Genomic DNA, 23,248 nt, shown 5'->3' with positions numbered 1-23,248 from the left:
GCCGTCCACCTAAACTGACCGGCCGGGCAAGGAGAGCATTCATCAGAGAAGAGCCAAGAGGTCCATGGTAACTCTGGAGGAGCTGCAGAGATCCACAGCTCAGGTGGGAGAATCTGTCCACAGGACAACTATTAGTCGTGTTCTCCACAAATCTGCCCTTTATGGAAGAGTGACAAGAAGAAAGACATTGGTGAAAGAAAGTCATAAGAAGTCCTGTTTGTAGTTTGTGAGAAGCCATGTGGAGGACACAGCAAACATGTGGAAGAAGGTGATCTGGTCAGAGGAGACCAAAATTCAACTTTATGGCCTAAAAGTAAAACGCTATGTATGGGGAAAACTAACACTGCACATCACCCTGAACACACCATCCCCACCGTGAAACATGGTGGTGGCAGCATCATGTGGTGGGGATGCTTTTCTTCAGCAGGGACAGGGAAGCTGGTCAGAGTTGATGGGAAGATGGATGGAGACAAATATAGGACAATCTTAGAAGAAAACCTGTTAGAGTCTACAAAAGACTTGAGACTGGGGCGGAGGTTCACCTTCCAGCAGGACAACGACCCGAAACATCCAGCCAGAGCTACAATGGAATGGTTTAGATCAAAGCATATTCATGTGTTAGAATGGCCCAGTCACAGTCCAGACCTAAATCACATTGAGAATCTGTGGCAAGACTTGAAAATTGCTGTTCACAGACGCTCTCCATCCAATCTGACAGAGCTTGAGATATTTTACAAAGAAGAATGGGCAGAAATGTCCTCTCTAGATGTGCAAAGCTGGTAGAGACATCCCCAAAAAGACTTGTAGAGAAAGGGGGTTCTACAAAGTATTGACTCCGGGGGGCGCCATACAAATGCCCCTCCCCCCCACACTATTCACATATTTATTTGTATCATTTATCATTTTCCTTCCACTTCACAATTATGTGACACTTTGTGTTGGTCTATCACATAAAATCCCAATAAAATACATTTATGGTTTTGGTTGTAACAAAATGTGGGGAATTTCAAGGGGTATGAATACTTTTTCAAGGCACTGTACTTTGTGAAGACCCCACACAATGACCTCCTGGAATTCTGTGACTTGTAGTCACTACGTCCTGTGAGGAGGCACTGCTGTCACACATTTCAGAGCCCGCCTTCAGAGCTTCATGAGGTGGAGTCAGTGCAGAAATCAGCATGGTACCATGGGATATGTAGTCATTAGAAATGTCTGCAAAGCATGCTGGGAATCCAGGAAGTTGTGGAAAGAGACGGGCAGCACTCGCCACATGACAAATGATTTTTTTCAAGTCCTCATATAGTGAATTGTCAGTCATATTTTTTTTCTTTATCGTGGTAACCTGATAGTTTAATTTTTGGGGATTTTTTCGAGATTTGCAAAGAAATCACACAAACACGTAAAATCCAACCATATGTGATTTATAGTTAAAGTGATTATAAATGATCACATTGTAAAGCAACACATTCCGTGTAAAATAGAAGTAAAAGGCTAAACATTTGTGTATAGATAAAAATAAAAGTATTTATAATGTTTTTTTATATATTTTTTTTTTTATAATTGATCCCATTCCGTTTGTTCTCAGCTGCAAAAGAGCTGGGGGAGGAGGAGGAGAAGCAGCAGCACACTGAGCTTCCCAGTGAATGGCTGTGCAGTGAGGGCGTGTCAGGACAAGTCTGATCATTGGAGGAGAGGACATTGAGTTCCCAGCACAGCTAGAGAACTGACCATGCTGTGCTCTCCTGCTCAGTGTGGTCAGTTTATAATAGGAAAGCAGAGGGACTGGTAGGAATCCACCCAAAGGAAGCAATACAAAGAGAACCGGAGACTTTCTCATACCAGTACAGGGGACAGCCGCCACATATCAGGAATAGGAAGTGTTGCTGCAGCAGGGCGGCCACTTTACACCGGATTGTACCTAGTAGTACCTAGTACCCAATCCGCTCGCCGGGGTAGAGTGCCTCCGCCGCCCTGGCTCTGCTGTGATTGGCTGCAGCACCAACCAATCACCGGCTGTTGATTGGTCGCTGGCACCTGATGATCGGCTCTGGACATTACCGATGGGAGCCCTGTGTAGGTAAAAGAACACCGAGCTCTCTTCTGACAGCGGCTCACTATGGTGGCATTTGTGTGATCACGATCCCAAGCTGGACTCTCTGTGTGTGTCCATTGACGCACACAGCCCAGGTCAGTACCGCCCCCATCTGAATTACAGCAGCAGGAGCCAATCGCTTTCCACTGTTGCTTCCATGGCCAGTGAGGAGAGGGAGAGCTGAGGGAGGTGCTCCCCTCGGGCACAGCTCTGGAGTGAGATTGGGTATATGATGTAAAATGAGCGGCCCCCCCTTAGTCTTCATTCTGTGACAGAGGGGCAGTAGACGGACATTCTTCCCTCATCTTCTTCATTCTGTGACAGAGGGGCAGTAGACGGACATTCTTCCCTCATCTTCTTCATTCTGTGACTGAGGGGCAGAAGACGGACATTCTTCCCTCATCTTCTTCACTCTGTGTGACTGAGGGGCAGAAGACGGACATTCTTCCCTCATCTTCTTCATTCTGTGTGACTGAGGGGCAGAAGACGGACATTCTTCCCTCATCTTCTTCATTCTGTGTGACTGAGGGGCAGTAGACGGACATTCTTCCCTCATCTTCTTCATTCTGTGACAGAGGGGCAGTAGACGGACATTCTTCCCTCATCTTCTTCATTCTGTGACTGAGGGGCAGAAGACGGACATTCTTCCCTCATCTTCTTCATTCTGTGACTGAGGGGCAGAAGACGGACATTCTTCCCTCATCTTCTTCATTCTGTGACTGAGGGGCAGAAGACGGACATTCTTCCCTCATCTTCTTCATTCTGTGACTGAGGGGCAGTAGACGGACATTCTTCCCTCATCTTCTTCATTCTGTGACTGAGGGGCAGAAGACGGACATTCTTCCCTCATCTTCTTCCTTCTGTGACTGAGGGGCAGTAGAGGGACATTCTTCCCTCATCTTCTTCATTCTGTGACTGAGGGGCAGTAGACGGACATTCTTCCCTCATCTTCTTCATTCTGTGACTGAGGGGCAGTAGACGGACATTCTTTCCTCATCTTCTTCATTCTGTGACTGAGGGGCAGAAGACGGACATTCTTCCCTCATCTTCTTCATTCTGTGACTGAGGGGCAGAAGACGGACATTCTTCCCTCATCTTCTTCATTCTGTGACTGAGGGGCAGAAGACGGACATTCTTCCCTCATCTTCTTCATTCTGTGACTGAGGGGCAGAAGACGGACATTCTTCCCTCATCTTCTTCATTCTGTGACTGAGGGGCAGAAGACGGACATTCTTCCCTCATCTTCTTCATTCTGTGTGACTGAGGGGCAGAAGACGGACATTCTTCCCTCATCTTCTTCATTCTGTGTGACTGAGGGGCAGAAGACGGACATTCTTCCCTCATCTTCTTCATTCTGTGACTGAGGGGCAGAAGACGGACATTCTTCCCTCATCTTCTTCATTCTGTGACTGAGGGGCAGTAGACGGACATTCTTCCCTCATCTTCTTCATTCTGTGACTGAGGGGCAGTAGACGGACATTCTTCCCTCATCTTCTTCATTCTGTGACTGGTGGGCAGAAGACGGACATTCTTCTCTCATCTTCTTCATTCTGTGTGACTGAGGGGCAGAAGACGGACATTCTTCCCTCATCTTCTTCATTCTGTGACTGAGGGACAGAAGACGGACATTCTTCCCTCATCTTCTTCATTCTGTGTGACTGAGGGGCAGTAGAGGGACATTCTTCCCTCATCCTCTTCATTCTGTGTGACTGAGGGGCAGTAGACGGACATTCTTCCCTCATCTTCATTCTGTGACTGAGGGGCAGTAGACGGACATTCTTCCCTCATCTTCTTCATTCTGTGACTGAGGGGCAGTAGACGGACATTCTTCCCTCATCTTCTTCATTCTGTGACTGAGGGGCAGTAGACGGACATTCTTCCCTCTTCTTCTTCATTCTGTGTGACTGAGGGGCAGTAGAGGGACATTCTTCCCTCATCTTCTTCATTCTGTGTGACTGAGGGGCAGTAGACGGACATTCTTCCCTCATCTTCATTCTGTGACTGAGGGGCAGAGGACGGACATTCTTCCCTCATCTTCTTCATTCTGTGACTGAGGGGCAGAGGACGGACATTCTTCCCTCATCTTCTTCATTCTGTGACTGAGGGGCAGAAGACGGACATTCTTCCCTCATCTTCTTCATTCTGTGTGACTGAGGGGCAGTAGAGGGACATTCTTCCCTCATCTTCTTCATTCTGTGTGACTGAGGGGCAGTAGAGGGACATTCTTCCCTCATCTTCATTCTGTGACTGAGGGGCAGAGGACGGACATTCTTCCCTCATCTTCTTCATTCTGTGACTGAGGGGCAGAAGACGGACATTCTTCCCTCATCTTCTTCATTCTGTGACTGAGGGGCAGTAGACGGACATTCTTCCCTCATCTTCTTCATTCTGTGTGACTGGTGGGCAGTAGACGGACATTCTTCCCTCATCTTCTTCATTCTGTGTGACTGAGGGGCAGTAGACGGACATTCTTCCCTCATCTTCTTCATTCTGTGACTGAGGGGCAGTAGACGGACATTCTTCCCTCATCTTCTTCATTCTGTGACTGAGGGGCAGTAGACGGACATTCTTCCCTCATCTTCTTCATTCTGTGACTGAGGGGCAGTAGACGGACATTCTTCCCTCATCTTCTTCATTCTGTGTGACTGAGGGGCAGAAGACGGACATTCTTCCCTCATCTTCTTCATTCTGTGACTGAGGGGCAGTAGACGGACATTCTTCCCTCATCTTCTTCATTCTGTGTGACAGAGGGGCAGTAGACGGACATTCTTCCCTCATCTTCTTCATTCTGTGACTGAGGGGCAGAAGACGGACATTCTTCCCTCATCTTCTTCATTCTGTGTGACTGAGGGGCAGTAGACGGACATTCTTCCCTCATCTTCTTCATTCTGTGTGACTGAGGGACAGAAGACGGACATTCTTCCCTCATCTTCTTCATTCTGTGTGACTGAGGGGCAGAAGACGGACATTCTTCCCTCATCATCTTCATTCTGTGACTGAGGGGCAGAAGACGGACATTCTTCCCTCATCTTCTTCATTCTGTGACTGAGGGGCAGTAGACGGACATTCTTCCCTCATCTTCTTCATTCTGTGTGACTGAGGGGCAGAAGACGGACATTCTTCCCTCATCTTCTTCATTCTGTGTGACTGAGGGGCAGAAGACGGACATTCTTCCCTCATCTTCTTCATTCTGTGTGACTGAGGGGCAGTAGAGGGACATTCTTCCCTCATCTTCTTCATTCTGTGACTGAGGGGCAGAAGACGGACATTCTTCCCTCATCTTCTTCATTCTGTGTGACTGAGGGGCAGTAGAGGGACATTCTTCCCTCATCTTCTTCATTCTGTGTGACTGAGGGGCAGTAGACGGACATTCTTCCCTCATCTTCTTCATTCTGTGACTGAGGGGCAGAAGACGGACATTCTTCCCTCATCTTCTTCATTCTGTGTGACTGAGGGGCAGAAGACGGACATTCTTCCCTCATCTTCTTCATTCTGTGTGACTGAGGGGCAGTAGAGGGACATTCTTCCCTCATCTTCATTCTGTGACTGAGGGGCAGTAGACGGACATTCTTCCCTCATCTTCTTCATTCTGTGTGACTGAGGGGCAGTAGACGGACATTCTTCTCTCATCTTCTTCATTCTGTGTGACTGAGGGGCAGTAGACGGACATTCTTCCCTCATCTTCTTCATTCTGTGTGACTGAGGGGCAGTAGACGGACATTCTTCCCTCATCTTCTTCATTCTGTGTGACTGAGGGGCAGTAGACGGACATTCTTCCCTCATCTTCATTCTGTGACTGAGGGGCAGAGGACGGACATTCTTCCCTCATCTTCTTCATTCTGTGACTGAGGCTGGGTTCACACTGGTGCGACACGACAGCCGTCCTACTTTGGATCCGACTTTGCCCTGCGACATGAAGCCGGCATGTGTCCGATTTTCAATGAACGGAGATCCGACTTGCATCCCTGCCAATGCCCGGCACTGTGTTTGGTATGAATCTTTAGGGGGAACTCCACGCCAAATTTTAAATAAAAAACCGGCATGGGTTCCCCCTCCAGGAGCATACCAGGCCCTTGGGTCTGGTATGGACCTTGAGGGGAACCCCCTACGCCGATAAAAACGGCGTGGGGGTCCCCCCCCAGTCCATACCAGACCCTTATCCGAGCACGCAGTCCGGCCGGACAGGAATGGGGGTGGGGACGAGCGAGCGCCCCCCCCCCCCCCCCTCCTGAACCGTACCAGGCCGCATGCCCTCAACATGGGGGGTTGGTGCCTTGGGGGAGGGGGCGCTGCGGCCCCCCACCCCAAAGCACCTTGTCCCCATGTTGATGAGGACAAGGGCCTCTTCCCGACAACCCTGGCCGTTGGTTGTCGGGGTCTGCGGGCGGAGGGCTTATCGGAATCCAGGAGCCCCCTTTAATAAGGGGGCCCCCAGATCCCGGCCCCCCACCCTATGTGAATGAGTATGGGGTACATGGTACCCCTACCCATTCACCTAGGGAAGTGTCAATAAAAAAAACCACAGTACACAGGTTTCAAAATTAATTTATTGGGCAGCTCCGGTATCTTCTTCCGACTTCTCCCGGTGTTCCGCCTCTTCTCCCGGGCCCCGCCGCTATCTTCTTCCAGCTCTATTGCCAGCGAGGGGCCCGGTCTGCTGCCGCTGTCTTGTCGCCGCTGTCTCGCCGCTTCTTCTCTTCATCTCTTCTTCCGATGTTGACACGACGCTCTCCCCGGCTGGAATGCTCTCTGTGCGCTCTGCTCTGACTTATATAGGCGGTGACCCCGCCCCCTTATGCCGTCACAGTCCCTGGGCATGCTGGGACTGTGACGTTTTAGGGGGCGTGGTCATCATCCGATGACCACGCCCCCTTATGCCGTCCCAGTCCCAGCATGCCCAGAGACTGTGACGGCATAAGGGGGCGGGGTCACCGCCTATATAAGTCAGAGCAGAGCGCACAGAGAGCATTCCAGCCGGGGAGAGCGTTGTGTCAACATCGGAAGAAGAGATGAAGAGAAGAAGCGGCGAGACAGCGGCGACAAGACAGCGGCAGCAGACCGGGCCCCTCGCTGGCAATAGAGCTGGAAGAAGATAGCGGCGGGGCCCGGGAGAAGAGGCGGAACACCGGGAGAAGTCGGAAGAAGATACCGGAGCTGCCCAATAAATTAATTTTGAAACCTGTGTACTGTGTTTTTTTTTTATTGACACTTCCCTAGGTGAATGGGTAGGGGTACCATGTACCCCATACTCATTCACATAGGGTGGGGGGCCGGGATCTGGGGGCCCCCTTATTAAAGGGGGCTCCTGGATTCCGATAAGCCCTCCGCCCGCAGACCCCGACAACCAACGGCCAGGGTTGTCGGGAAGAGGCCCTTGTCCTCATCAACATGGGGACAAGGTGCTTTGGGGTGGGGGGCCGAAGCGCGCCCCCTCCCCCAAGGCACCAACCCCCCATGTTTAGGGCATGCGGCCTGGTACGGTTCAGGAGGGGGGGGGGGGCGCTCGCTCGTCCCCACCCCCATTCCTGTCCGGCCGGGCTGCGTGCTCGGATAAGCGTCTGGTATGGATTGGGGGGGACCCCCACGCCGTTTTTATCGGTGTAGGGGGTTCCCCTCAAGGTCCATACCAGACCCAAGGGCCTGGTATGCTCTTGGAGGGGGAACCCATGCCGGTTTTTTATTTAAAATTTGGCGCGGAGTTCCCCCTCAAGAACATCTGAGCACAAGTCGCGTGCCGAAGTCGGATCATGCAAGACGGCAATCCGACTTTGATCCGACTTCAATGATAGTCTATAGGCTGAAGTAGGATCAAAGTCGGACCAAAGTAGTACAGGGAGCATTTCTAAAGTCGGAACGACTTGTGTCGGACCAGTTAGGACGGCTCCCATAGGGAAACACTAAATTTCACACGTCATGCGACATGAGCTCCCAATGTCGGAGCGTTTGTCGGACCAGTGTGAACCCAGCCTCAGGGGCAGAAGACGGACATTCTTCCCTCATCTTCTTCATTCTGTGTGACTGAGGGGCAGTAGACGGACATTCTTCCCTCATCTTCTTCATTCTGTGTGACTGAGGGGCAGAAGACGGACATTCTTCCCTCATCTTCTTCATTCTGTGACTGAGGGGCAGTAGACGGACATTCTTCCCTCATCTTCTTCATTCTGTGTGACTGAGGGGCAGTAGACGGACATTCTTCCCTCATCTTCTTCATTCTGTGACTGAGGGGCAGTAGACGGACATTCTTCCCTCATCTTCTTCATTCTGTGTGACTGAGGGGCAGAAGACGGACATTCTTCCCTCATCTTCTTCATTCTGTGTGACTGGTGGGCAGTAGACGGACATTCTTCCCTCATCTTCTTCATTCTGTGTGACTGAGGGGCAGTAGATGGACATTTTTCCCTCATCTTCTTCATTCTGTGTGACTGAGGGGCAGTAGATGGACATTTTTCCCTCATCTTCTTCATTCTGTGACTGAGGGGCAGTAGACGGACATTCTTCCCTCATCTTCTTCATTCTGTGACTGAGGGGCAGTAGACGGACATTCTTCCCTCATCTTCTTCATTCTGTGTGACTGAGGGGCAGTAGATGGACATTTTTCCCTCATCTTCTTCATTCTGTGTGACTGAGGGGCAGTAGATGGACATTTTTCCCTCATCTTCTTCATTCTGTGACTGAGGGGCAGTAGACGGACATTCTTCCCTCATCTTCTTCATTCTGTGACTGAGGGGCAGTAGACGGACATTCTTCCCTCATCTTCTTCATTCTGTGTGACTGAGGGGCAGAAGACGGACATTCTTCCCTCATCTTCTTCATTCTGTGACTGAGGGGCAGTAGACGGACATTCTTCCCTCATCTTCTTCATTCTGTGTGACTGAGGGGCAGAAGACGGACATTCTTCCCTCATCTTCTTCATTCTGTGACTGAGGGGCAGAAGACGGACATTCTTCCCTCATCTTCTTCATTCTGTGACTGAGGGGCAGTAGACGGACATTCTTCCCTCATCTTCTTCATTCTGTGTGACTGAGGGGCAGTAGACGGACATTCTTCCCTCATCTTCTTCATTCTGTGTGACTGAGGGGCAGTAGACGGACATTCTTCCCTCATCTTCTTCATTCTGTGACTGAGGGGCAGTAGACGGACATTCTTCCCTCATCTTCTTCATTCTGTGTGACTGAGGGGCAGAAGACGGACATTCTTCCCTCATCTTCTTCATTCTGTGACTGAGGGGCAGTAGACGGACATTCTTCCCTCATCTTCTTCATTCTGTGTGACTGAGGGGCAGTAGACGGACATTCTTCCCTCATCTTCTTCATTCTGTGTGACTGAGGGGCAGTAGACGGACATTCTTCCCTCATCTTCTTCATTCTGTGTGACTGAGGGGCAGTAGAGGGACATTCTTCCCTCATCTTCTTCATTCTGTGACTGAGGGGCAGTAGACGGACATTCTTCCCTCATCTTCTTCATTCTGTGTGACTGAGGGGCAGTAGAGGGACATTCTTCCCTCATCTTCTTCATTCTGTGACTGAGGGGCAGAAGACGGACATTCTTCCCTCATCTTCTTCATTCTGTGACTGAGGGGCAGTAGACGGACATTCTTCCCTCATCTTCTTCATTCTGTGACTGAGGGGCAGTAGAGGGACATTCTTCCCTCATCTTCTTCATTCTGTGTGACTGAGGGGCAGAAGACGGACATTCTTCCCTCATCTTCTTCATTCTGTGACTGAGGGGCAGTAGAGGGACATTCTTCCCTCATCTTCTTCATTCTGTGACTGAGGGGCAGTAGACGGACATTCTTCCCTCATCTTCTTCATTCTGTGACTGAGGGGCAGTAGATGGACATTCTTCCCTCATCTTCTTCATTCTGTGTGACTGAGGGGCAGTAGACGGACATTCTTTCCTCATCTTCTTCATTCTGTGACTGAGGGGCAGTAGACGGACATTCTTCCCTCATCTTCTTCATTCTGTGACTGAGGGGCAGTAGACGGACATTCTTCCCTCATCTTCTTCATTCTGTGACTGAGGGGCAGTAGACGGACATTCTTCCCTCATCTTCTTCATTCTGTGACTGAGGGGCAGTAGACGGACATTCTTCCCTCATCTTCTTCATTCTGTGTGACTGAGGGGCAGTAGACGGACATTCTTCCCTCATCTTCTTCATTCTGTGTGACTGAGGGGCAGTAGACGGACATTCTTCCCTCATCTTCTTCATTCTGTGTGACTGAGGGGCAGTAGAGGGACATTCTTCCCTCATCTTCTTCATTCTGTGACTGAGGGGCAGTAGACGGACATTCTTCCCTCATCTTCTTCATTCTGTGTGACTGAGGGGCAGTAGAGGGACATTCTTCCCTCATCTTCTTCATTCTGTGACTGAGGGGCAGAAGACGGACATTCTTCCCTCATCTTCTTCATTCTGTGACTGAGGGGCAGTAGACGGACATTCTTCCCTCATCTTCTTCATTCTGTGACTGAGGGGCAGTAGAGGGACATTCTTCCCTCATCTTCTTCATTCTGTGTGACTGAGGGGCAGAAGACGGACATTCTTCCCTCATCTTCTTCATTCTGTGACTGAGGGGCAGTAGAGGGACATTCTTCCCTCATCTTCTTCATTCTGTGACTGAGGGGCAGTAGACGGACATTCTTCCCTCATCTTCTTCATTCTGTGACTGAGGGGCAGTAGACGGACATTCTTCCCTCATCTTCTTCATTCTGTGTGACTGAGGGGCAGTAGACGGACATTCTTCCCTCATCTTCTTCATTCTGTGTGACTGAGGGGCAGTAGACGGACATTCTTTCCTCATCTTCTTCATTCTGTGACTGAGGGGCAGTAGACGGACATTCTTCCCTCATCTTCTTCATTCTGTGACTGAGGGGCAGTAGACGGACATTCTTCCCTCATCTTCTTCATTCTGTGACTGAGGGGCAGTAGACGGACATTCTTTCCTCATCTTCTTCATTCTGTGACTGAGGGGCAGTAGATGGACATTCTTCCCTCTTCTTCTTCATTCTCTGTGACTGAGGGGCAGTAGACGGACATTCTTCCCTCATCTTCTTCATTCTGTGACTGAGTGGCAGTAGACGGACATTCTTCCCTCATCTTCTTCATTCTGTGTGACTGGTGGGCAGTAGACGGACATTCTTCCCTCATCTTCTTCATTCTGTGACTGAGGGGCAGTAGACGGACATTCTTCCCTCATCTTTTTCATTCTGTGACTGAGGGGCAGTAGACGGACATTCTTCCCTCATCTTCTTCATTCTGTGTGACTGGTGGGCAGTAGACGGACATTCTTCCCTCATCTTCTTCATTCTGTGTGACTGAGGGGCAGAAGACGGACATTCTTCCCTCATCTTCTTCATTCTGTGTGACTGAGGGGCAGTAGAGGGACATTCTTCCCTCATCTTCTTCATTCTGTGTGACTGAGGGGCAGTAGAGGGACATTCTTCCCTCATCTTCTTCATTCTGTGACTGAGGGGCAGTAGACGGACATTCTTCCCTCATCTTCTTCATTCTGTGACTGAGGGGCAGAAGACGGACATTCTTCCCTCATCTTCTTCATTCTGTGTGACTGAGGGGCAGTAGACGGACATTCTTCCCTCATCTTCTTCATTCTGTGACTGAGGGGCAGTAGACGGACATTCTTCCCTCATCTTCTATTTGCTCCCCGTTGGTAGACTTTAGAAGTCCTCCAGGGTTCCACATATCAGGGCTGCTCTCGGCTCATTCTCTCCGAATACAGTTGATATATTTTTTGGAAGATCTCATATTGGAACGCAGGCTGAGCGCTGATGGCGATTGTTGTTTTTTTTCTCTTTTCACAGAGACGGTCCTCCGCTCCTCCCCAGTGACACCACTCATGGCTACCGAACGGTGAAAGCCAAGCTGGGCTGTAAGAAGGTGAGACCGTGGAAGTGGATGCCCTTTACCAACCCGGCCAGGAAAGACGGAGCCATCTTCTACCACTGGAGGCGGGCGTCCGAGGAGGGCAAGGACTACCCCTTTGCCAGGTTTAATAAAGTATGTCAGTCCGTCTTATGGACTTTTCTTTTTAGAAGCGTTTGGCTCCCTGCATCTGTAACCACTTAGGGACCGAGCCTCCTTCTCAGATTTGTTGTTTACAAGTTAAATATAGTTTTTTTTTTCCCTGGAGTGGTGACGGGTGGGTCTGTCAGTCTCCCCCTTGCTTCTCCTCCCTCCTCCTCCTCCTCCTCCCTCCTCCTCCTCCTCCTCCTCCTCCTCCTCCTCCTCCTCCTCCTCCTCCTCCTCCTCCTCCTCCTCCTCCTCCTCCTCCTCCTCCTCCCCCTTGGCCAATACCATTGCTTCTCCTTTTCGGTCAATCAGGAAACGCATCTCACGACCCCCTTCCTAAATGGCTGGGAGGAGAATCAGTGTGAGAATATTTATTTATTTGTTTCTTATATAGCGCCGTCAATTTCCGCAGCGCTTTACATATACATCGTACATTCACATCAGTCCCTACCCTCAAGGAGCTTACAATCTAATGTCCCCAACTCACATTCATACATACTAGGGACAATTTAGGATCCGATTACCCTACCAGCATGTCTTTAGAGTGTGGGAGGAAACCGGAGTACCCGGAGGAAACCCACACAGGCGCAGGGAGAACATGCAAACTCCAGGCAGGTAGTGTCGTGGTTGGGATTCGAACCAGCGACCCTTTTTGCTGTGAGGTGACAGTGCTATCCACTCCACCACTGTGCCGGCCCACTCCACCACTGTGCCGGCCCACTCCACCACTGTGCCGGCCCACTCCACCACTGTGCCGAATGGTGAATATTCGTTCGCTATTCTCACACGCCTGGGTTGGATCGGAGTGCAATGCTCTGCGCCCAAAGCCCACCCCTTTTTCGAAGCCTATTCGAGCCTCGGGCTCTAATCACGTGGAATCCATGGTCCGGCACCCTGTATGTAGATTAGGGGGACGGACGCACGGATGGGGGGGCCCCTAATGGACGGGCCGCCACTGCTTATGAGATCACTTAGAATTCACCGAGGGGTACAAATTTCCTCTTTATCTGACCTCCTTCCAACAGATTTTCTACTCCTACAGACTTCGGGATGCAAAACCCGTGTGATGAAAATGAGGCTCCTTATATTGAAACATTTCCAGCTGACTTCCTCCCCTGAAGAGCTCACACTTCATATTCTAATGATTTGTGTATTTCCTTTTGCAGACAGTTCAGGTTCCCGTGTACTCAGAGCAGGAATATCAGATGTACCTCCACGATGACAGCTGGACAAAGGCTGAGACCGACCATCTCTTTGACCTCTGCCACCGATTTGATCTGCGCTTCATCGTCATCCACGATCGCTACGATCACCAGCAGTACAAGGTAAGTCGCCTGGATAGGACAGGTGTGGGCGGGGCTGCAGGAAAAAGATTGCAGTCGCACCAAGCTTGGTCCAAATGGAAACAGGAGACGAGCCGTATGCAGCGGCCGTACTATTACTACAGAAGTGACATCTTCTAATACTGGAAGCTGTCATAGACGGGAGTTTTTTCCCAGACGCCAGATATGTGGTACAAGTAATGTTCTTCTCCCCCCCACCTGCCGTGTGTCCCGGGCTTACCTGTCCTTCCTGGGTGCCTGGGACCTCCATAACTGATGAGTGGCTGAAAACATCCATTCACTCATCTCCCTTTGTTCATGTGAACCCCCAGAAACACTCGGCTCTGAGCACTTCCAGGTTCACAGGCACACTCCAGCCGCCTCGGTCGCAGAAGAAGCTAACCGAGCACAACCTGTGTTCAGGCCACTTAAACAGAGGACAGAGGTGACATCAGAATTTAACGCCTTGCCTACTGGGCACTTTCCCCTCCCCCTTCCTGCCCAGGCCAATTTTCAGCTTTCAGCGCTGTCACATTTTGAATGACAATTGCGCAGTCATAAGACACTGTACACATAGGACATTTTTATCATTTTTTTTTCACACAAATAGCTTTCTATTGGTGGTATTTAATCACCGCTGGAGGTTTCTATTTTTTGCTAAACAAACGGAAAAAAGACTGTAAATTTTGAAAAAACTTTTTTTATAGTTTGTTATAAAATTTTGCAAACAGGTAATTTTTTTTTTTTCTCCTTCACTGATGAGGCTGCACTGGTGAGGCTGCACTGGTGAGGCTGCACTGGTGAGGCTGCACTGGTGAGGCTGCACTGGTGAGGCTGCACTGGTGGGCTACACTGATGATTCTGCACTGATTAGTAGCACTGGTGGGACTGCACGGATAATCAGTACAGTAATAATCGGTGCCCTGATTATCGGTGTACATGTCCCTTTTACACAAGCCGGACTTATCATCTCTCCTCTCCTTTCCTTATGCTGACAGTGTGAGGAAAGGAATGCCGATAACTGGTTTCTGTTTACCTCGTAAACAGCTGTCATTGGACACAGCTAATAACGTTTTAAAGGACCGCTGTGATTGGCCCTTTACCCCGATCTGTGATCTGAAGGACTCTGGGATATTTTTTATTTTTTTATTTTTTACTAGTAATGGCGGCAATCAGCAACTTATAGCGGGACTGCGATATTGTGGCGGACAACCTGACACTTGTGCAGAGACACGGTGACACTAATGCAGAGATCAGTGCTAAAAAATATGCACTGTCACTGTACTAATGACACTTGCTGGTAAGGGGTTAACATCAGGGGGTGATAACCCCCTGAAGGGTTAACTGTGTGCCTAGCCAGTGTTTTACAGTAGTGGGGGAGGTGCTTATACTAGGGATAGAGGATCCATGCCTTCCATACTGACAGAACGGCGATCCGCCTGTGTACACAATGATCATTGGGTGCCGGTGGGGGGGGGTTAGCGGGACCCGCTGATCAGCTGTCCCTGTATAGAAGCACAGCGGGGATGAGATTCCGGCAGCACACACTCACGCCTGATACCTGGAAATGGAGGATCACGTGTATATAGATAATCCTGCGCGGCCGTCCTGTAGCAGTAAAACTGATGAAGGACGGTTGGCAAATGGTTAAAGAAACTTGTCACCTACACGATCCACTTGCCGTCAAATCAGGTACTTGTAGGCGATTGGCTTCAAGTGGTTATACCGAGGTTATGGCTGCAGCTGTATACCATAACCACGGTATTATTTTTTTTTTTCAGACAGTGATGCCCTTTTTCATCTAAAAGCAATCCTTGCAGCTAATTGGCCACTGGATTGCTTTCATGGATGTCAGAAGGGGGCACCCCCTCCCGCTGCCCACCGGTGCCTCTCCGGGCTCTCCCGTGCGATTGGGGAGCCCATTATCCAATCTGGCTATGCTGCCGGGTTATTATAGAGCTGGACAAGAACCAGAAGGTCCCTGGTCATCTCTATGGTCTAGGACAGTGGTCTCCAAACTGCGGCCCGGGGGGCCAGATGTGGCCCTTTGCTTGCTTTTATCTAGCCCTTGAGGCACTATTTTATCCACTGATGCCAACAATGGGGCATAATCCCTCCCCCACTGAGATCAATGAAGGAGCACAATTCCTCCCAGTAAGGAGCACAATTCCTCCCACTAAGGAGTACCATTCCTCCCAATGACGCCCGCGATGGGGTACCATTCCTCCCAATGACGCCCGCGATGGGGTACCATTCCTCCCAATGACGCCCGCGATGGGGTACCATTCCTCCCAATGACGCCCACGATGGGGTACCATTCCTCCCAATGACGCCCACGATGGGGTACCATTCCTCCCAATGACGCCCACGTTGGGGTACCATTCCTCCCAATGACGCCAACGATGGGGTACCATTCCTCCCAATGACGCCCACGATGGGGTACCATTCCTCCCAATGACGCCCGCGATGGGGTACCATTCCTCCCAATGACGCCCGCGATGGGGTACCATTCCTCCCAATGACGCCCGCGATGGGGTACCATTCCTCCCAATGACGCCCACGATGGGGTACCATTTCTCCCACCAAAGATGGGGCATTGTTATTTCCCTACTGATGTCGGGACATTTTCTACTCCCAATGGTCACATTTCTCCCCCCCCCCCCCCCCCCCCCCCTAATGTGTGAAGGACAGTACACTGGCCCCTTTTAAAGAAGGTTTGGAGACCCCTGGTCTAGGAGAGCAGGTACAACGGCATGACGTCACTGCCTTTTTTTTTTTCCACACTTTCAAGGGTAGAGGAGAGACCCCCCAGATGTCTCCATAAAGAGGACCTGTCATGCTTTATTTCTATCACAAGGGATGTTTGTATTTCTTGTGATCGGAATAATATTGATCAAAAATAAACAAATTAAATAGACGAAAAAATTAAAGTAATAGAATAAATATTTTTAAAGTGCCCCTGTCCCTTTGTGCTCGCGCACAGAAGAAAATGCATACGTAGGTCGCACATGCATATGTAAACGATGTTTGCAGCACACATGTGAGGTATTGCCGCGAAACATTTCAGCGAGAGTGATAATTCTAGCGCTTTCTTGCGCTAGACATCCTCTGTAACTCTAAACTGGTAAGCTGTAAAAGAAAACAAAAAATTTAATGTGTCACCTATGGAAATGTTTAAGTATCCTAGTTTGTCTCCATTCCATGAGTGTGCGCTATTTTAAAGCCTGACATGTTTGGTATCTATTTACTTGGCGTAACATCTTTTTATATTTGATCCAAAATTGTAGTAATATATTGTGGGGTTTTTTGTTTTTTTTTTTTTTGCATTCAAATTCATGAAAGTGTATTTTTTTACCAAAAAATAGCGTTTGAAAAATCGCTGTGCAAGTACTGTGTGACATAAAAAATTGCAACAACCGCCTTTTTTTTTTTTTTTTCTCTAGGTTCTCTGCTAAAAAAAAAAAAAAAAAAAATGTCCTGGACTTTGAGTGGCGATATCTGAATGGCGGGTGCAGTTGCCGGCATCATTCAGATATGCCGCCTATAAGTGCCCATCAGTTCTGCCCATCAGTGCTCCCTATCAGTGCTCCCTATCAGTGCTCCCTATCAGTGCTCCCTATCAGTGCCCATAAGTGCTGCATTTTAGTGCCCATCAGTGAAGCAGCAAACTTGCTTATTTACAAAACGTTATAACAAAAATAAAGAAAAAAAATTTTTTTTTTTTTTTTCTTTATTTGTTTAGCAAAAAATAAAAAAACGCAGAGGTGATCAAATACCTCCAAAAAGAAAGCTCTATTTATGGGAACAAAATGATAAAAATGTTGTTTGGGTACAGTGTTGCATGACCGCGCAATTGTCATTATAAAATGTGACAGAACTGAAACATGAAAATTGGCCTGGACAGAAAGGGGGTGGAAAGTGCCCGGTATTGAAGGGGTTAAAGTGCCCGTGAGCTCGCACGCAGAAGCGAACGCATACGTACATTGCGCCCACATATGTAAACAGCATTCAAACCGCACATGTGAGGTATCGCCGTGAACGTTCGAGCGAGAGCAATAATTCTAGCACTAGACCTCCTCTGTAACTCAAAACTGGTAACCTGTTAAACTTTTAAATCATCGCCTATGGAGATTTGTAACTATCGAAGTTTGGAGCCATTCCACGAGCTTGTGCAATGTTAAAGTGTGACATGTTGGGTATCTATTTACTCGTCGTAACATCATCTTTCTCATTATACAAAAAGAACTTTGTTTTTTCTTGTGTGTGTATTTTTTTTTTTTTTTTCTTTTTATTCATGAAACCGTCCCCCTAAAAAAAGAAAAAAAACGCGTTTGAAAAATTGCCAATTGCAAATACCGTGTGACAGAAAAAGTTGCAATGACTGCCATTTTATTCTCTACGACAGGGGTCTTCAAACTACAGCCCTCCAGTTGTTCAAGTACTACAATTCCCATCATGTCTGAGAATGTCAGAGGTTTACAATGACTCATGGGAAGTGTAGTTCCGCAACAGCTGGAGGGCCGTAGTTTGAGGATCCCTGATGTAGGGTCTCTGCTAAAAAAACAAAAAACAAAAAAAAAAAACATATATAATGTTTGGGGGTTCTGAGTAATTTTCTAGCAAAAAAAATGATAATTTTTACATGTAGGAGAGGAGTGTCAGAATTGGCCTGGTATGAGAGTCCTCTGAATAGGTGTCTGTCGCGGGTTTCCCTGGTTTTGTGTCCTGGAACAATACGGATTTCCCAGCGTGCATGTTACAATTACTTTCTCTTGTGTGTTTTGTGGTTTTTTTTTTTTTTTTTTTTTTTTAATTTTTTTAATTTCTTTTAACAGAAAAGGTCAACAGAAGACCTGAAAGATCGCTATTACAGCATCTGTGCCAAGCTGGGAAACGTTCGTGCCACTCCCGGGACAGAGCTGAAGAGCCCGGTGTTTGATGCCACTCACGAACGTCGGAGGAAAGAGCAGCTGGAGAGGCTGTACAGCCGGACGCCGGAGCAGGTGGGCGGGGCTACTGGCAACCCTATCAATAGGACACATGACATTCGGGGGGGGGGGGTATCCTATAAAGGTTTCCCCCATTTATTCCATCAGTCTGCAGCAGGCAGCTTCACCTTTTATCCTACAGTGATTTAGTCACCCAACTCCTGCCACCCAGCAGCTGAGTCTGTGAGTATCTGAGGCCTAGGATCATAGCCGGAGCTAAGTTGCTTTGCGGTGCAACATGCCTGGATCTAGAGTCATGGGGGGGGGGGGTGGCATGCTGTACTGAGGGGTTCCAGCACATTGGAAATCAGTGATGAACCGCGCACCCTGTAAATAGATATACAATATAGTGGAAAATGCAATATCAAAAAACAACCACTAGATGTCCCTAGTGGATGAATTATACAAATGCATAAAATGCAGAATAAATAAATGTGCATTGAGATTGCCACGTAATGTTTCCAGCGAGTGGCAGATAGCCAGTGTCCAAAAAAACTCATTGAAATGTGTAATATTAGTCCAAAAACTTTCATCAAGTGATTTCTAAAGGTGCAAAGATCTCACGGATCCGACAATCAAGCGACTGAAATTCTTCCTCCACCAACACTGATCACTACGCCTACTCACCAGATTTACATGACCCCCCCCCCCCATTACAGGAGTCATATACAGCAAGTGGATACTAGACGTTCCTGTTGTTCATCTCAGTGACTCGGTAATGAAGCCTCCAGGGCCCCATTAGGAAAGAAAGACACCCACCGGACATCAATGGAGGGATTGCAGAAAAGAAACCGTCTCCTTGTGGTGCCGTTCTGCGTTCCTCTATGGGCGGAAGTGACGTGTCGCGCTCGACCACATCCAGTGCATTTCGTCAGCACCTCTGACGTCATTGGGGGTCACGTGCTGGGGAAACAATGACGAAACGCAGTGGGCGTGGTCGAGTGTGACAGGTCACTTCCGCCCATAGTGGATCGCAGAACGGCGTGCCCGCTTCCACCTCGTTTTTTAACGTTGTACACTTTGTAAAGTGGATTTTTAGAAATTATTTTTATTATTATTATACAGGATTTATATGGCGCCAACAGTTTGCGCAACGCTTAACAAAATAAAAGCAGACATTACAGTTACATTACAATTTTGGTACAAGAGGAATCGGAGGGCCCGGCTCATTAGAGCCTACAATCTAAAAAGGGAGGATCAATTGGTACTAAAGGTAATAGCTGTGGGAGGGATGAGCTGATGGAGGAAGTAAAATGGTATTAGTTAGAAGCAGGATAGGCTTCTTTAAAGAGAAGGGTTTTCAGGGATTAGGGGACAGTTGGACAGATTGGGGTAGGGAGTTCCAAAAGATGGGAGAGGCTCTGGAGAAATCCTGGAGGCAATTATTTAAGAAAAGACCTACGTACTTCACCGAGGGAGACTGTTTTTCTTTTCTGCATCCCTCCCTGATGTCCGGAGATCCGGTGGGTGTCTCTCTTTCCTATGTGGTCCTGGAGGCTTCATTACTGAGACAGACAACGGGAACATCTAGTATCCACTTGCTGTATATGACTCCTGTAATGGGGGGGGGTCATGTAAATCTGGTGAGTAGGCTGAGTGATCGGTGTTGGTGGAGGAAGAATTTCAGTCTCTTGATTGTCGGATCCATGAGATCTTTGCACCTTTGAAAATCACTTGATGAAAGTTTTTGGACTATTAATATTATTAGGAATGGACCGATACCATTTTTTTTTTTTTTTTTTTTACAATGAGTACGAGTACTGATTTACTTTTTTTTTTTTTTTTTTTGTACTCGCCGATACGGATACTTACCACAACTGTTTTGTTTTAACTTCAGCTGTCAGCAATGGTACAAAGCATTGAAAAGTTATTTACAAATGAAATGAAATTGATTTTTTTTTTTTTTTTTTTTTTTTTTAATTTAGCGCTTTTTCAATGTGAAATATGTAAATATATGTTAATATATATGTGTAAAAATATTCACTAACAAAGCAAACAAAAAAAAAAAAAGTTTTAATTGTTCATCGTTTATAAAATAGATGTGAACAAAAGAAAAAAAAAGCAGGAAAATAATAATTAAATGGAGGAGAATAGGGAGTTAATTAAGGCTGATTAGAGCAGATGAAGGGTAAGGCCCCTTTCACACTGGGGCGGTTTGCAGGCGTTATTGCGCTAAAAATACCACCTGCAAACCGACCCTAAACAGCCTCCGCTGTTTGTTCAGTGTGAAAGCTCGAGGGCTTTCACACTGAAGCGGTGCGCTGGCAGAAGAAAAAAAACTCCTGCGAGCCGCATCTTTGGAGCGGTGAAGGAGCGGTGTATTCACAGCTCCTAAACCGCTCCTGCCCATTGAGATCAATGGGACAGCGCAGCTATACTGCGGCTATAGCTGCGCTGTATGAGTGGTTTTAACCCTTTTTCGGCCGCCAGCGGGGGGTTAAAACTGCACCGCTAGTGGCCGAATACCGCGGTAAAACAGCGCTGTTTTACCGCCAACGCCCCCTACCGCCCCAGTGTGAAAGGGGCCTGATTAAGGGGTTAAACAGAGGAACATTTGTTCATCCCTTTGATCTGCAGATATAGAAATATACAAAAAGAAACAATGTTTCTTTTTATTTTAGTGTTTCAGGGCTGAGCAATGTTGGTAATAAACATTTCCGGCTGCTTTTTTAAAAAAAAAAAAATTATTTTTTGACAGCTCCAATTAGCGGACTTCTTTAACTCTGGGGAGACCCGCTGACAGCTCAAAGAGCCGAGCCTGAAAGTATCGGTTTCAGGTATTGGTGCATTTGCATGAGTACCGATACTTCTGCAAATACTCGGTATCGGCATCAATACTGATACTAGTATAGATGCAACTCTACATATTACACATTTGAATGGGTTTTTTGGACACTGCACTTGACTATCTGCCACTCACTGGCAACATTAGGTGGCAATCTCAATGCACATTTATTTATTTTGCACTTTTATGCATTTTGTATAATTCGTCCACTAGGGACATCTAGTGGTTGTTTTTTGATATTGCATTTTGCTCTATATTGTATATCTATTTACAAGGTGCGCGGTTCATCACTGATTTCCACTGAATAGGTTTTAACCTCACAACGAGCAGCCCTTTAAAACGAATATTAATATAAATGACACTTTTTTGCACAGGTTGGGAATAACATCTAGTTACTCCCCTACTTACACACTCCAGCATATTAATGGTTACGGTGCTGCCTACAGAGCATCCAATGAGAGGCCCCCGACAGACGGTCTGGAGTCATGACCTCTGCTAGAATCTATGCCATCTTTGGAGTCTTGCTTGGCTCCGTTGGGTGTGGACACTTCCTCTGCTCCATCCAGGGAAGAGATGGATGTAGGACTTCATGGACCGAATAGCTGCAGAGGCCACAAGCATGCTTCCACGCCTTCCCCTTCATGGATCCGTATCTGTGGTCTCCTGTCTGCCAGTCAGAAAGTCCCTGGCACCAAGACCAGGGGACCCCACTAGTTTAAAATACACTGTCATATTTGTAAAAATATTGTTTCATTTAATTTCCATACCTGTAGACCTTTTCTGTCACCCATGAAGCCTATCTAAAAAATACCCCCATTCCTGAAGGCTCCGCCTTCATTGAGGATAAATACAATGATAATTTCGTTGGATGTCCTAAAAAGGAGGCTCGTGGCCATTTTCTGGTAGCCAAATGTGAGTGGAAATAAAACGGGGCATTTTATTTCCAGGATATGGGCTACAACAAAATGGCCACCAAGCCTCATTTTAGGACATCCAAAGAAATGATCATTTGTAGGTATCTTCAAAGAAGGCGGCTCAGTGGCCTTTTCGTGGCAGCACATGTCCAGGAATCGGGGCCTGTGCTAACACTAGGCAAACCAGGCAGCCGCCTAGGGCGCACTGCTGCCTAGGGCGCCCGGCCACTGGTGTTCCTACTCTCTTCTCACTGCAGCAAGCAACTAAGTCTCAGCATCCACAGGCAGCCACCGCTCCGTTCGCACATAGTGTCAGAGGCACAGTGCTGACGGAGGACTGTGTATGTGTCTCTGTCTCTGTGTGGAGACAAGCAACCATTCAATGATGGGCACTGGTAGGCTGCATTTGATGGGCGCTTCATTAAAAAGGTGGGGTATACGTGGGCAGGACAAAAGGGGCAGAGCCAAGGCGGGGGCGGCAAAATGAGGTTTCGCCTAGGGTGTCAAAAATCCTTGCACCAGCCCTGCCGGGAATTACGTTAGGACCAAGTTTATGTAAAGGGTGACTTTGACCTTTTTTAATGGACAGACCTACCCCGGAGGAGTCACAGCCTTCCACTCCCAATTTAGAGTGCAAATCATTGAAGACAACAATGTATAATGTAAAAAAAATATATATATATACAAATTTTATTAAATGAACAACATCAATAAAACCAGTGCACACAGTATAGTCATGGCCATGGATGTGTGCAAGGCATCCTAATATTGACAATGATTTACTGTGATCACGTTCATGTTTTCTACATGTTTCGCCGTATGGCTTCTTCAGACCAACCTCCTCGAGGTTAAAAAAAATACAAGATAATAATGATGTTGTGGTTGACTTGACACACAAAACGAAAAACAATATGGAGAGCATTAGAATTTTTTTTTAAAAAAAAGCAGGAGATCTTTATAAAAAAAACTATAAACAAAAATTAAAAACATTATTATGGAGATCTGACGAAAAAAAAAAAATTCAGGAGATCACGAGAAATAATAAAGGAATCATTCCTGAAAAAGCCATACGGCGAAACATGTAGAAAACATGAACGTGATCACAGTAAATCATTGTCAATAT

At 47.7% G+C, this 23,248-nt stretch overlaps 1 protein-coding gene across 1 annotated transcript in view; it reads left to right on the top strand.

Moving 5' to 3' along the window:
* The window catches only part of DMAP1 (DNA methyltransferase 1 associated protein 1), a gene marked incomplete in the record, with an annotated part of 87,469 nt that overhangs the window by 29,482 nt on the left and 34,739 nt on the right, over window positions 1–23,248 (top strand). The window contains 3 exon segments of the mRNA XM_073593984.1: window positions 11,909–12,104; window positions 13,283–13,441; window positions 18,274–18,441. Of these exon segments, the coding sequence (XP_073450085.1) occupies window positions 11,909–12,104; window positions 13,283–13,441; window positions 18,274–18,441 (523 nt within the window).

The sequence above is a fragment of the Aquarana catesbeiana genome, linkage group LG07 (assembly GCF_042186555.1).
Source record: "Aquarana catesbeiana isolate 2022-GZ linkage group LG07, ASM4218655v1, whole genome shotgun sequence".
Taxonomy (NCBI): Eukaryota; Metazoa; Chordata; class Amphibia; order Anura; family Ranidae; genus Aquarana; species Aquarana catesbeiana.
The sequence above is the reverse complement of the archived record's forward strand: the minus strand, read 5'-3'. Positions and strand labels throughout refer to the sequence as shown.